At 37.7% G+C, this 13,146-nt stretch overlaps 1 protein-coding gene across 10 annotated transcripts in view; it reads left to right on the top strand.

The window, feature by feature from the left end:
• Positions 1-12,891, top strand: part of MSANTD1 (Myb/SANT DNA binding domain containing 1) — a 50,048-nt gene extending 37,157 nt beyond the window's left edge. For all 10 annotated transcript variants that reach the window (XM_080590606.1, XM_080590604.1, XM_080590609.1 and 7 more), the window contains 2 exons: positions 1,611-1,895; positions 11,854-12,891. In XM_080590606.1, coding sequence (XP_080446732.1) covers positions 1,611-1,895; positions 11,854-12,094 — 526 coding nt within the window. In that variant the 3' untranslated portion in view covers positions 12,095-12,891. The remainder of the gene's footprint in view (positions 1-1,610; positions 1,896-11,853) is intronic.
• Positions 12,892-13,146: the final 255 nt, after the last annotated feature.

Raw genomic sequence — 13,146 nt, 5'->3', positions numbered from 1 at the left:
GTCTGCCCTGAATTTAGCTATTTTATGTCTGGGCTTGATGGATATAGACGTATTTGTAGGTTGTACTAGATATTCTCTGACTATGAAATTGCAGCAGCAGGTTGTGAAACATGTATGAAATTAAAATTTTGAATGCATATAGGGCATAAAAATACAGACAGCTGTGGAGGTTTTGCTATGCAGGACTCTGATGTGCCTTCCCAAATAGCTGGCAAAGCTCATCAGACCTTGCAAGGACAAGAAAAAAAGAAGAATCCTTAAATAGCTTCAAAATCTACGCAAATATTTCTGCCTTTTTTTCTCACTAGTGGATTTCCCCTTACCCTGGGCTGGGAGGTGTTTAAAAGGAAGAAGTTTAAGTTCCCACCTTTAAGTTTGGCACCATTTTTATCATGTTTACATGTTATTTAATTCTATCTTTTGTGTGGACCGGTGTGGGCAGGATGGATTCAAAGGAGGAAAAACCTGGAAGGCTTCAAGAAAAAGGGATGGGCCAGGTGTCCAGGAATAGTTTTTATCTTTTTTTTTTTTTTTCCTGTAAATTGAAACCTTTTCCTAGTGAAGAGAATCAGATTTGTTTGTTTGTTTGGCTTTTGTTGTTGTTCATTTAAATGAAATCTGGTTTATGAAAGTGGAGCAGTTGTCATTGATCTTGACGTTCCTGTTTTCTTTCTTTGCTGCACTTTCATTTAGAGTAACAAGACCCTAACCAGGAAAGGCAAATGAGAATAAAGTTTGGGATGTTAGCTGGGTAAAGGAGTGTTTCTGAGTTGCATCTATTCACCTTAGTTTTGTATTTTTCAGTAAAAGCAAATAGAATAACAATGGATGCCAAATGGGTTAGTGGTGAACTTTGTGTTAGGACTGAATGACAGATCTCATAATAAGGTGCAAGTGAAGGACAAGGTCATGGCTGATAGTCCTTCCTTGTAATGTTTTTGTGCATGCTGTTTATAATGCAATATTAACTGCCTGCTTTTTATTTTTTTTTCCGTGTGTGTGTGTACATAAATGGAACTATATTTCTTCCTATACTGATCTTTACCCTGTAACAGATGAGCAGACATTTACATCTTATGGTTGTTACTAGAATCTTCACAAGGCCAATCCAGAGCTTATAGACAATGTCAGGAAAAGAATATGAATGATATTTATAGACATTTGTATTCCTAATGGAAAATATTCATTCTTCAACACATGGAAGGCCAGTGCTGACCGTAGTTTGATTGTGCTGTGTTCCCTGCCCTGGCTGTCCTAGTACACTGCCAGGGGCTGCTGTCAGATCGGTTACTCTGGCACTCTGCAAGGAGAAGAAAAAGTATTCCATGATCAATGCAGTGCTGTTTTCATTAGAAGCTGTCATGTCCTTTATTTGTGTTGCATGTAAACCCCAAACGAAATTCGTCTTTTAATCACAGGTTAAAACTAGGAAAAGAAACTTAACAGCTTCCTTGGAGATTAAAAGAAAAAAAGTGTCTGATTTTGTTCTCATTAAAAACATTCAGTTCGACTCCCAAACATGACCAGAACAAATGTTTTGAGATAGAAGATCTGTATGAAAGTTACTTTTAAAGGAAAACAAGCTCTAATGTTTTATGCCTTTTTTACAGGAAATTAAAATGCATGACTGACAGTGAAACCGTTGCACCTGACTGGCCTTACTACAAAACCATTGATAGGATTTTATCCAAAGTGACAGACCACAGCGATGTGAAAATGCATGAAAATCAGCAACCAGGTCCTTCTACATCACAGACGGAGGCCTCACAGTCTCCATCAGCTAAGTCAACGCCTCTGTATTTGCCATATAACCAGTTTACGTACGAAGGAAGGGAAGAGTGCTTTGAAGATGAACATTCAGAGAGCTCATCAAGCTTACTTTCTTACAAGCTGAGGTAGTATCTAATTTTTTCCCCTTTCTTGTATTTCAGAGAATGAACCCGGATCAGATATCTAAACGGGAAATCCTGGAACATTTTCCTCTAATGGCTGTTGTATCTTTCTTGTAAATCACAAGTGAGATATATTTCCCAGTGTCAGCATTTCTGCTGAATTAGGGCATTTTCTTTCTTCCTTTGTGAGAGATTGGAAGGCGGTAGGAGGACTGCCATGTCATGTAATATTGCCAAAATTCAGCATGCATGTCACTGCTCACATGAGGTAGAGTGTTTGTAATAGGAGTACAGGCATGTTCAAGACAGTACTGAGAATGCAATAAGAGATATAACATACTGCTTAGATGACTCTTGGCTTGCTCTAGTTTTATTTTGGTATGAGTAAGTGAAATTTCCCTGGCTTCAGCTATTGTTAAAGTGGAGAAAAGTAGCAAACTAAATATTGCTGTGGACACCAAAATGCAACCATTTTAAATACAATTGAGAATGTCACTTTTTCAAAGTAAATGCTAGTTTGAGAGTGCAAACGTGTTGCCTTTTTTGATAAGATTGGAGTAGTTTGGAAGACAGCATTTTAACAAAAGTCAGGGTCGTACACTGGATACAAACTTTAGATTTTACTAGTCTCATTTTTCATCCAGAGTAGTGTGAAATAAGAGTTGATTGCAGTTTTATGGCAGCAAAAAAGTTGATCCTGGAGATCTTTTTCATAAATCTGTGAGCCTTTAACTATAACAGTAAAATTATCTGTCAGTCATGCAACTGAGAAGGTGTTAAGCTGGAAGAAGAACCAACCCAGCAAGTCTGGATTATTGTTTCCAGGCCTACTCTTAGATGAGTAAAACTAGGATAAATGCATTCAGTCATTTAAGCAGTGGTCTTTGAATGGTTGATTATTTTTAAAACTATTTTTTTGGCAATTGAAAATATATTATGGTGTGTAATTTCTGAGCTGTTGAAGTTTTTTTGTTCACAAGCAACAGTTTATTTTTTTCGTCATAGATCATTGTAAGGGGTTGATATCCCTGATAAATGATCTCTCATGATTTAGGATCTGCAAATGCCAAGATCATGTTTCTTATGCAAGAACTTTCTGCTCCCCCAATTCATAATTTGATTTCCAGCAATATTTTTTTTTAATAGTTAAGAGGTTGCTTTTTCACAGCTATGGGGCATATTTTATTCACTAGGCTGTTATCGTGGTTTAGCCCCAGCAGGCAGCTGAGCACCACCAGCCGCTGGCTCCATGTCCCCAGGTGGGATGGGGGAGAAAATCAGAAAAGTCCAAGCGTGAGAGCTCATGGCTTGAGGTGAAGGCAGCTTACCAGGGACAGCAGAACCAAGCAAACCAAGGAATTGGTTGGCTGCTGCCCACCAGCAGGCCTAACAGTGAACAGCTCCTTGGGAAGACAAACACCATTGCCCTGAGCATCCCCCCTTCCCCTCCTCTCCCCTGGCTCCATTGCCGAGCATGTCACCCTGCAGTGCAGGACACCCTTGGGCCAGCCTGGGCCAGCTGCCCTGGTGTGTCCCCCCCAGCCCCTGGGCTGCCCCCAGCCCCTTGCTGGTGGGGCAGCTCAGGGGTGGGGAAGGCTTTGGCTTGGGGTGAGCCCTGCTCTGCAGCAACTGGACCTTCGCCCTGCTGTTGCTGCTGTTTGCATCAGAAACCCCAAACATGGCATCATACAAGCCTCTGTGAAGAAAGTTAACTCTATCCCAGCTAAAATGATGGCAATTATTTGATAACATAAGGTTGTATTTTTTTTTAATTGCAAGATGTTAAGTTTCTTCAGGTTAGGGACAATTCCTAGACAACATCGGTTTTGTACTGTGGGTGGCTGTGAGGGGAAGGCAGAGGTCACCACACCAGGTCTCATTACAGAGTGTAGACAAGCCATCTCAGAAGTCAAGCTAATCAACCACAACTCTGCATTCATTGTGCTTACAGTTTGCAGAGTCCCACTCTCATGTAGATGCTTTCATTTACAGTTGGGCTTTCATCTTAGCAGACTTAAACTACTCTGCCTTCTCTCCGCAGTGATAAAAGTGATAAGATCTGGAAAATTTAGGCTATAATGTGTTTTAGCCAGCTTTGGGTTCAGTGGGTTTTTTTGTTTGTTTTTTAGTTCTTTTTTTTTTTTTAGTAAGAAAAATATTTGAACTTAGCCAAGTTAGGAACTATAGGTCATTGAAATCTAGCTTTTAATGGTGCAGACAGGTTTTCAGCTGGCTGCAAGTCTACATGGCAGGTCATGATGCTCTGTCCTTGCTGTAGCTCAGGCTGCAGTGCTGCTGATGCTTGGTAAGGATGGCTGCACAACTGGCTTCATGAGCTGCAGGGAAGGACAGGTTGACCATCACTGTGGTAGGACCTCCATAATACGTTGCTCCCTAACTTGCTAATGTAGTTGTGCTCTCACAGTCTTATTCTCTACTATAAAATTTGTTTGTGCAATGGAATACTGTGCATATCACTTAAAAACAAGATATGTACATATTCACAAGTTAAAATTCAGCTCTTCCGTGTTTAAGGAAAAAAATGTTGAGCTGTGTTTAAAGAAAAAAAAAGTTGAGCCGTACATACCACTTGAGAGATTAGTATAACATTTCAGGTGAACATCGTGACCAGATTAAAAATGTGCAGGTACTTGTGATATTAATGGGACATGTACCTGGGAGGAAGAAAAGTGGTATTAAAATATTCACAGGGGGTTTTACAAAGCTTGTACAGCTTTGACCTGTTTAGTTAAGTCTGATGAATTAGAAAAGAATATGGACTCCTTTTTTTTTTGGCCAGAAGGAAATACAGCACTTGCTAATGGTATCAGATGGGTTAAAATCACTTAAAGCTGCCATTGTAAGACAGGGAAGATAATTCTTTTAGGGTTACTAATGGAAAATTATGAAATGAGAAGCAATTTTCAGCTTAAGCAATTAGTATGTCATCCCGTATGTGAAAAACACTTTGAAATAACCAACAAGAGCAAAAAGAATTTGCATACAAAATTTGGGTCCCTCTTGGCTTTTTTTTTTTTGTAAATGTCCTTGACTCTAAACAGTACATGGTTGATCTAACATATTCAAAAAATTTACTAAAGACAACATTGGGATTTGAAATCAAAAGAATGTTTCAGGTCCCCAGTCTCCCTCTCAACTTTATTATTTTATGGCTATATAAAACACTCAGTTTGAAAAACATACACATATATCTATATGTAAAATATCGGTGTGTTTTTCATCTATATATTTTATGACTATTTAGTCCTTATTTGTCTATGAAGCAGACTATACACAGATCAGTTAAGTGTGCAAAGTAAGCTTATGCTGTGGGATTTTTTTTCTCCAGTAATAAAAATCGTGATGTTATGGCAACAATAGATCAGTGAAAAAACCTCAAAGGGTATGTTTTATTTTTTAAGCCAACTTTTAGGCTTCTGAAAATTTTACTGTTATTCCCTTGAACTCTTGAACACAGCTTTTAAGCATGAGCTTTCTGTTTTTCCATGGTATCCTTGATCATAGCAGGAGGATTCTTGGCTGTATAAGTTACAACTTAAAAAAAAAATATTGGATTTAATATTTAGCCTTTATGACAGAGAAAAATGTCAAAATTTACACTTCTATCAATACATACACACTCTCAAGCTAAAAATAGCTGAAGCTAGGTTCCTTTACATTTTATTGGAGTCTGGGAGCTTCTTAGAAAAACTTGTTTTTCCTAGTTAGTGACAATACAATTAATGTGGGATCAAATTAATTCTTATTTCTGTGGCAATTCACAGATGAGGAAAAACATTTGGAATTCCTATTTCCTTTAATGGGATGCCTGCTATTTGTTCAGTATTGCATGAACACCGCTCTTGGGCTTTAAGAAAGCTTATATTGTATTGCAGTGTCCATAAAACATCTGACAATTGTAGAGTTATTGTTGGATAATATAATGTGATGTGATGGAATCTTGTACTGCAGCTTAAACTTTTAAATTCAGAATTCATAACAATGCTATAAATGACTTTTTATCTAATTGAAAACAGTGGTTTTTTCACCCTGTGGAATAATTTATAGTCTTGTTTCTTCATTGTTAAAATAATGACAAAACATAATTATGCAGATTGTGAATGTGGTTCAGACCTCATCAGTTCTGCCATTTCTATCAAACTGAAAATGGGGGTGAAAAGAAGTTACTTCCGTAGATTAATAGACTATAATAAAACCACAAAGCCATCTAGTCTGACTTCCTGTTGAACACCGTCGATGTATCTGAATTCAGTTATTCTGATGTGGAACCCAGAATGTTACGGAGAGCATTCTGTGGCATGGTTCCCTTCAGCAGAGGACTACTGCACTCTGAAGCCCCTGTCTCTGCTCTCCTCCACTTCTCTGTTCCTAGGATTTGTTTGACTCTTGGAAATTTTTCACGAGATATCCAGTCCAGATCTGATATATTTAGAAGATGGAGAATTCACTCTTCTCTGTAATAAACTGGTCCAGAGATTTATCTCTTGCTTAAAACAGTGTCTTTTTTTCTAATTTGAATATAGTGAGATAAACTTTCAGATGTTACTTCTATTTATCTTTCTTTCCACTATATTTGAGATCTTTTTAGTATTTTTTGCTTTCTATCTAGATGTAGTCATGTACCATGATACCATCTTTGCTATTCTTTCATTTTTAAAAGGTAAATTGAATAAATTGGTACACATTGCTTACACACACCAAAAGAGTAAGAATAGGTAACAGGAATTAACCAGGATATGTATTGTTTAATTGAAGTGCATTAAAACTTGGTAAGGATGCTAATTCAGGAAATAACAGTTTTGTCAAGTCCTTTAATCTTTCTAAAATCATGCCATAGTTATTTAAAAACTGAATGGGCAGCTTCTACAAAGAAGTTCGAGCTTTAGGCTATGCACATTATATAGTGCATCTTAACTCATTATGCAGACTTGTTATCATACTACGATGCTTTGCCCAGCCTCCAAGCCATTTTTTGTGGTTGTTATCTACACTTCAAGGTCGAGTCTTGTAAATTCCTGAATGCATTTGGCTGTATTTGAATGAGCCTAGTCTACCAGAAGATCCAGATTGCTCTGATTCTCAGTCCTCAAACTCTGAAGATCTTTCTGTCATCTCATATTTAGTTCCAGATAATTGTTAGTTCTGTTAGTTTCATAAAGATAGGGGGCAGGGTGGTCTACTCAGACTTGTTCATAGCTACAAACAAACAAACTCAACATCAACAAAACAAACAAACAAAAATCCACAACCAAGTCACAAACAGTAGTTAGTTCTAGAGATGCATAAATTTCAGAAACTGATGGTAGTTCATTTGCCATGAAGTAGTCAGAAAAGAAGAGTTGTTATTGTGGTTGTGTAGAGTTAACACATGTAGTAGACTGATTATTCTTTGTGTTTAACTGCTGTTTCATTATTTTTTCGCACATATTGCTGAAATGAGCCTCATTGGGTGAGTGTAGGCAATCAATCAAGGAACTTTGTAATTGGACAGTGAATTAAAATGATTTTAGATATGTATACAGTACATGCATTTGAGACTGGAAATGTCTTGCCTAGTTATACCTGGATGTTTTGCTTTGTTCCTCATGGTCCCCTACACACACTGTCATTTCTTGTTCAGCCTCATAGACAAGAGGGAAAACATTACTTCCCTTCATTTCTTTGAATCCTGCCTTTTTGTTTTAGGCCATAGTGTGGAAATAGCTTTGCAAGGTTCAGCTTGGAACACAGTCCTAATGCTAGAGCTTTTCTCTGGAGGCTCCCTGTCATAAACACTGGAGGTCCAAAAGTACCACCAAGTTGTATTTGAGGTCCTGGATTTCCCAGACCACTCTTCCCTTCAGATCAAAATCTGCCTTGAGAAGTCTCTCAAGGCTTGGCAATGAGTGGAGATGCTTCTTTGGTAGAAGGATGCTGTCAGGATCTGTTGCATTCCCATCGTCATGGAGGTGTTGGTTGCACAGGAATGCAACGTGGAGAATCAGCAACCAACTGATGTTTGCTACATGAAATATTGATTGTTTCTTATGCTGGTGCTTTGAGACTACCAAACTAGATGTACTCCTAGATGAAACTACTCGAGGTTATTGATGTTGATGGGATACTCACTGTTGAACCCTGTGTGTCATATTCCTATCCCTGCTTCCCTCTTGACTTCCTGTTAGAAAAAGTTGGAGAGGTCTCTCTGGCCCTACCTAGGAGACCTAGAACTTCTCAAGAAAGATGGCTTGGTATCTGAAGAAACTTTTCAAGATTCAGATATTCAGGAATCACTGCACATTTTATGTTGTTTCATGTCACTGAGGGTCCTTTGCTCGTAAATTAGATTCTTTGGATCCTTCTTTCCTTTTATATTTTATTTATTTACTTATTTATTTATTGGAGACCCTATTCTCAAGAGCTCTCCTTCAAGAGCTATTCTGCAAGAGAGAGAATTATAAACCTTGTCCTTATTAGGGACTTGTGAGTCATCATAAAACATCCTGCATTACTGTACAGTCTCTAGGACAACCCTTCAAAGATTTTATTTTCTTCTCTTAAAAATAAAGTGTATTTTAAATCTTTCAATTCAAAACATTCCATCTTTTTTTTTTGTTTGTTTGTTTCTGTCATTCTATCTTTGTCTTTCTGTCTTTCTCTTTCTTTGCCTTTCTCTGTCTTTCTGTCTTTCTTGTGCTGATTGAAATAAAAAGACAAAATGGCAGTCACAACCACCAAGAATGACGATGCAATACTCAGTGCAGCCCATTACCCTCTACATGCCCCAGATTTTCTCTTTCATTCCTTATTAAGGACCATTCTCACGAAAGCTTGCTTTGACAAGACACAAGCCCTCTTGTGGCTCTGGAAGCCAGCTCTTACCCGTTTCAGATGGATAAGTTTTAACACAACTACTTTGTAATACTGTGTAAGGAAGAGAATAGAGAGACCCATCAGGTTTCAGTAATTAACTTCTCTTCACAGAGGACTTAAAATTCAAAAGGTGACTTTTCTGGCAAGTGGATTGGTTTGTTGCTCCAGCTGCCAAAAAGTATGCATTGCTTGTGAATGTGAAAGCAGTGATGGGAACCTTGGAATAACAGATTTAATGTTGTTCTCACACTGCCATAGACCTTTTCTACCAGTTCAGCCTCCTTAAGAAGCACAATTCAAATCATTTTGGCCTTTAGATTAATGGGAGCAAACAATTTGTTGTTAGCCAAGACCCATTCTTGCTGGATTGTCTGACTGTGATAACCTCATTGATCATCTTGGCCCACAGTTTGAGCAGAGCAGCATGCATTTATTTGATACCCAAAATCAAATATGAGGTGAGTTCACTTTGTATACCTTTTGAAATTGTTTAACAAACATAAAGATGATGGTTTCTCCTTTTCCTCAGGACCGTGGTAGCAGTGTAATAGTGACAAAACCCTTTGAGTTGTACAAGTAACTTTGAATACTTGGATAATCTGAAAGCCAATGGTCTTTGGTCACCATGTCAATGTACATTTGTAAAGAAAGATTGTTGCTCTTTCTTACCTGTGCACAAAGGGACATCACATTAAAATCACAAAACAGTATTGAAACAGTTTCCCTCAAAACAACTCTATTTTTTTTTCTCTAAGATTTTAATAGCATTTAATTTGATCCACTTGTTTCTTTCCTTAGACTCCACTGTTTGGGGGTCGTTACACACTTAAATGTCAAGGAGAGTGTCGTTTTGTTATATTTGCATCAAGTCTTTCAGGTGTTTAGGGTTGTTTATTTTTTTCTTGCTGAGAGATCTGAATGTCACTGTCACTGTTGTACAAAGCCTGTCAATCAGGGTAAGAACTTACATGGAAATTATGACACAAATCTGCCACAGCTGAGTGACCTCCTTCCTCACTCCACTTCTTCACAGTAGTAAAAGCACGTTCCTCAAGAGTTAGGCTGATGTCCTTGGTCAAGGTTACCTTGAAATCTGCAAGGTATTGATATGGCATGCTAGTCACAACTGTGCTATCTAATTATTGGATTTCACCTAGAAAGAATGCTGTGTTTGGCAGAACACAGCTGAGATTGCTGTTTGTGTAAAGGGACTTTGAGACCCATCATCAGATAACTTTGACGTTGGGGGCTCCAGTTTGAGTTACAAAAAGTGTGAATGAATGCATGGACTGTCACTCTAAGTTAGAAAAGAAGCTACCCATTAGTAATTGAAAGTTTTTCAGATGTGTAGTTCACTCGCATGTTTGCCTTGTATTTGCCTTTCTTCCCCTTTCACAGTCTAGTACGCTTCTTTCTTACCTTACATGTTAAGAGAAATGGATTTTGTGTGTGTGTTCTGACGTGCATGCCGTGTAGGCTGGTTTTGTATTCCTTTGTTGCACTGTCACCCCAAGTTAGGATGGCCATGTGAACTATCCATCTTGAGAGTCTTTATTGCTAGGTTTCTCTCTATTTTCCAAAACAGAAACTCAGTATGATGCAGTATAGAGAAAATTCTCCTAATGTGAACCAAATTGCATGTGGCAGTTCTACAGATTTCAGATAAGGACATAAAAGGTAGACAAGCATGTATTAAATTTTATCACCTGAGATAGCTTAGAGACATTTTGCTAGAGGAATATCAACATGACAGCCTTAGGGTCTGGGAATCTGGTTTTCTCCAAAGGCTACCAATATACTTTTTGAATTTCAGAAGAACATTTATTTGCTTGTTTTTTTTCTTTTTTTTTTTTTTTTAAACTCCAAATATCAATTAATTGCTATGTTGAATACAAAGTCTTGCCTGTATATTATGATGAAGGGAAAACTATAGGCAGGGAGTTGTAATGTGCTTGAAATACCTGTTAAAATGCTAGGGGTTTGAAGGGAGGTATGGTTCTATCCTAACTGATAGAACTTGTAGTTAACCTAAGAATGAGAAGAAGGTACCCATAATGTCTTGTATTTGTGACAAATACATTTGAATAAAAAAAATCTTGAACTGCAATTGGCAATTTTCTCTAAAGGTAAATATGAAATGTCATCAATCTGTGACCTGTAAGAAATGAAGGAGTCTTGAAAGCTGTATCCTGCTCAACTTTCACGTTGTTTATAATGTTTTATGATGTAGTATATAAATAAGCAGTCACTGCAACTGCTGTCTCTCCCTGCAAGGACAAATTCTGAGACTAGCATGCAGTAACAGTATCAGTCCTGCTGATATGATGCTTTGAAAAACTAGAATTGTAACTTACCACTACACAAAACAGTACAGTGCAGTGCCTTCCCTGGGTGGAATGTTTATTGCAGCTTTAGAATTGAAGTTTAAAGTATAATAAATATAATGACCAGATGGGCAAAACCCCTCTCCCAGCACAACTTGTAGACTCGATACGTAAGAAACATCAAGACAAAAACAAAGTACTATTACTGGTTTTCTGTGGGGAAAATTCTTGTTAAAAATAATGGGATTTTAAAACATGTTTTTACAGTCAATAGCACTGTGCAATATACTGTAGTAAATACTTCTGTTTTGGCATGCACCTGAGAGCAAACATATTTGAGAAATTTTTCCTTCCTTCCTTCCTTCCTTCCTTCCTTCCTTCCTTCCTTCCTTCCTTCCTTCCTTCCTTCCTTCCTTCCTTCCTTCCTTCCTTCCTTCCTTCCTTCCTTCCTTCCTTCCTTCCTTCCTTCCTTCCTTCCTTCCTTCCTTCCTTCCTTCCTTCCTTCCTTCCTTCCTTCCTTCCTTCCTTCCTTCCTTCCTTCCTTCCTTCCTTCCTTCCTTCCTTCCTTCCTTCCTTCCTTCCTTCCTTCCTTCCTTCCTTCCTTCCTTCCTTCCTTCCCTCCTCCTTTCCTCCTTTCTTCCTCCCTCCCTCCCTCCCTGAACTTAGGTATAACTTTACCAAGAATGTAGTACAGAATTTTATGTCCTAACATAGTTTTTTTCCATAAATACTAATTTAATTGTTAACAAATACTCCTATTTCAGAACTGAAGAAAGACCAGTTAAGAAAAGAAAAATGCAAAGCTGCAGCTTTCAAAAGAAGAAGCTAAAATTAATGGAGGCCATGCTGGAAGAACAGAAGAAATTAAGCAGAGCTATGGAAGAAACCTGTAGAGAAGTGCGCAGGATTCTGGATCAACAAAACATCATTCAAGTTCAAAGCTTACAGCTACAGGAGAGAATGATGAATCTACTGGAGAAAATGATTTCCAAATCCAACGTGTAGTTTCCCCTTGTGAATGCCTCTGAGATTATTATTGATATTATAGACATCCCCTTGCTACACACCTTATGTGTGTCTGTTGCCCTTTTCCCTGGTTTTCCATGGAAAATAAAACCTTAGTGTAATCTTAGATAAGCAAAGAGAAAAGAATGCAGTGTGAGGGCTATCTGGCATGAAAAAAAAATAGTGCAATATATGCCTAAGTTGAATTATTTTTATACAGAAAGGATAAGGGATGAAGCTCTGGGAACTTTGGTACTATTATGCCTAGGTCAGGTGTTGTTTTAAAACAGATGTGTTGTATATTTCTTCACATCAAGGACTGTACCCTGACCTGTTGTAGGGGAACAGAGTAATGTGTTCCTAGAAATGCTAATTGCATCTTCACTTTGCTGATGATTAAACCTTGTTTTGAAACATGGACAGTGATTGTTCAAGTGACCTATGGTTCTTGTGAAGAGCTACTTGGGACGACGAGATGCATCCTTTTAAACTCCATGCCTGGTATGAATAGTACTCTAAAGTATGAGGGTAAAAATAGTCTATTCAAATACAGTTTTCATAAGCAAACGAACAAATCCTTACTATATACTGAATACTAAAATGTATAGAAGATACTTGAAGTTGCTTTTGATATTAAATGTTTAATTTTTTTCATTATTAACTGGAATCTGTTGACTTAATGAACAACCAGCAATGAAAACTCTCATTTATTCTCTATCACAAAAAAAAATATTGTACTGTGTGTATATACATATATATATATATATATCAAATGAAATAAAGGAAAAGAAGAAACATTTATTATTGCTGGGTTAGACAGTATGCTTTGGGAGAGTGAAAAATACTGGGAGAGATAATCACAGTCAAAGGTTTTAATTATTAATCGCAGCACAAAGATATCCTGTGCTGGTGCCCAAAATATATAGATGGAAGTCATGAAGATCATTCAACACCTCTACACCAGTATTTGCTGGTGGTGCAAATCTGGTAACACAAGTAGATGTTTAAGGTGTGGCTGTAAGGCAGATCAACATTGATACACCACAAGAGGG

Source organism: Anser brachyrhynchus (assembly GCF_964034855.1).
Source record: "Anser brachyrhynchus genome assembly, chromosome: 4".
NCBI classification, from domain to species: Eukaryota; Metazoa; Chordata; class Aves; order Anseriformes; family Anatidae; genus Anser; species Anser brachyrhynchus.
Note: the sequence above shows the minus strand (reverse complement) of the source record. Positions and strands in the feature narration are given on the sequence as shown.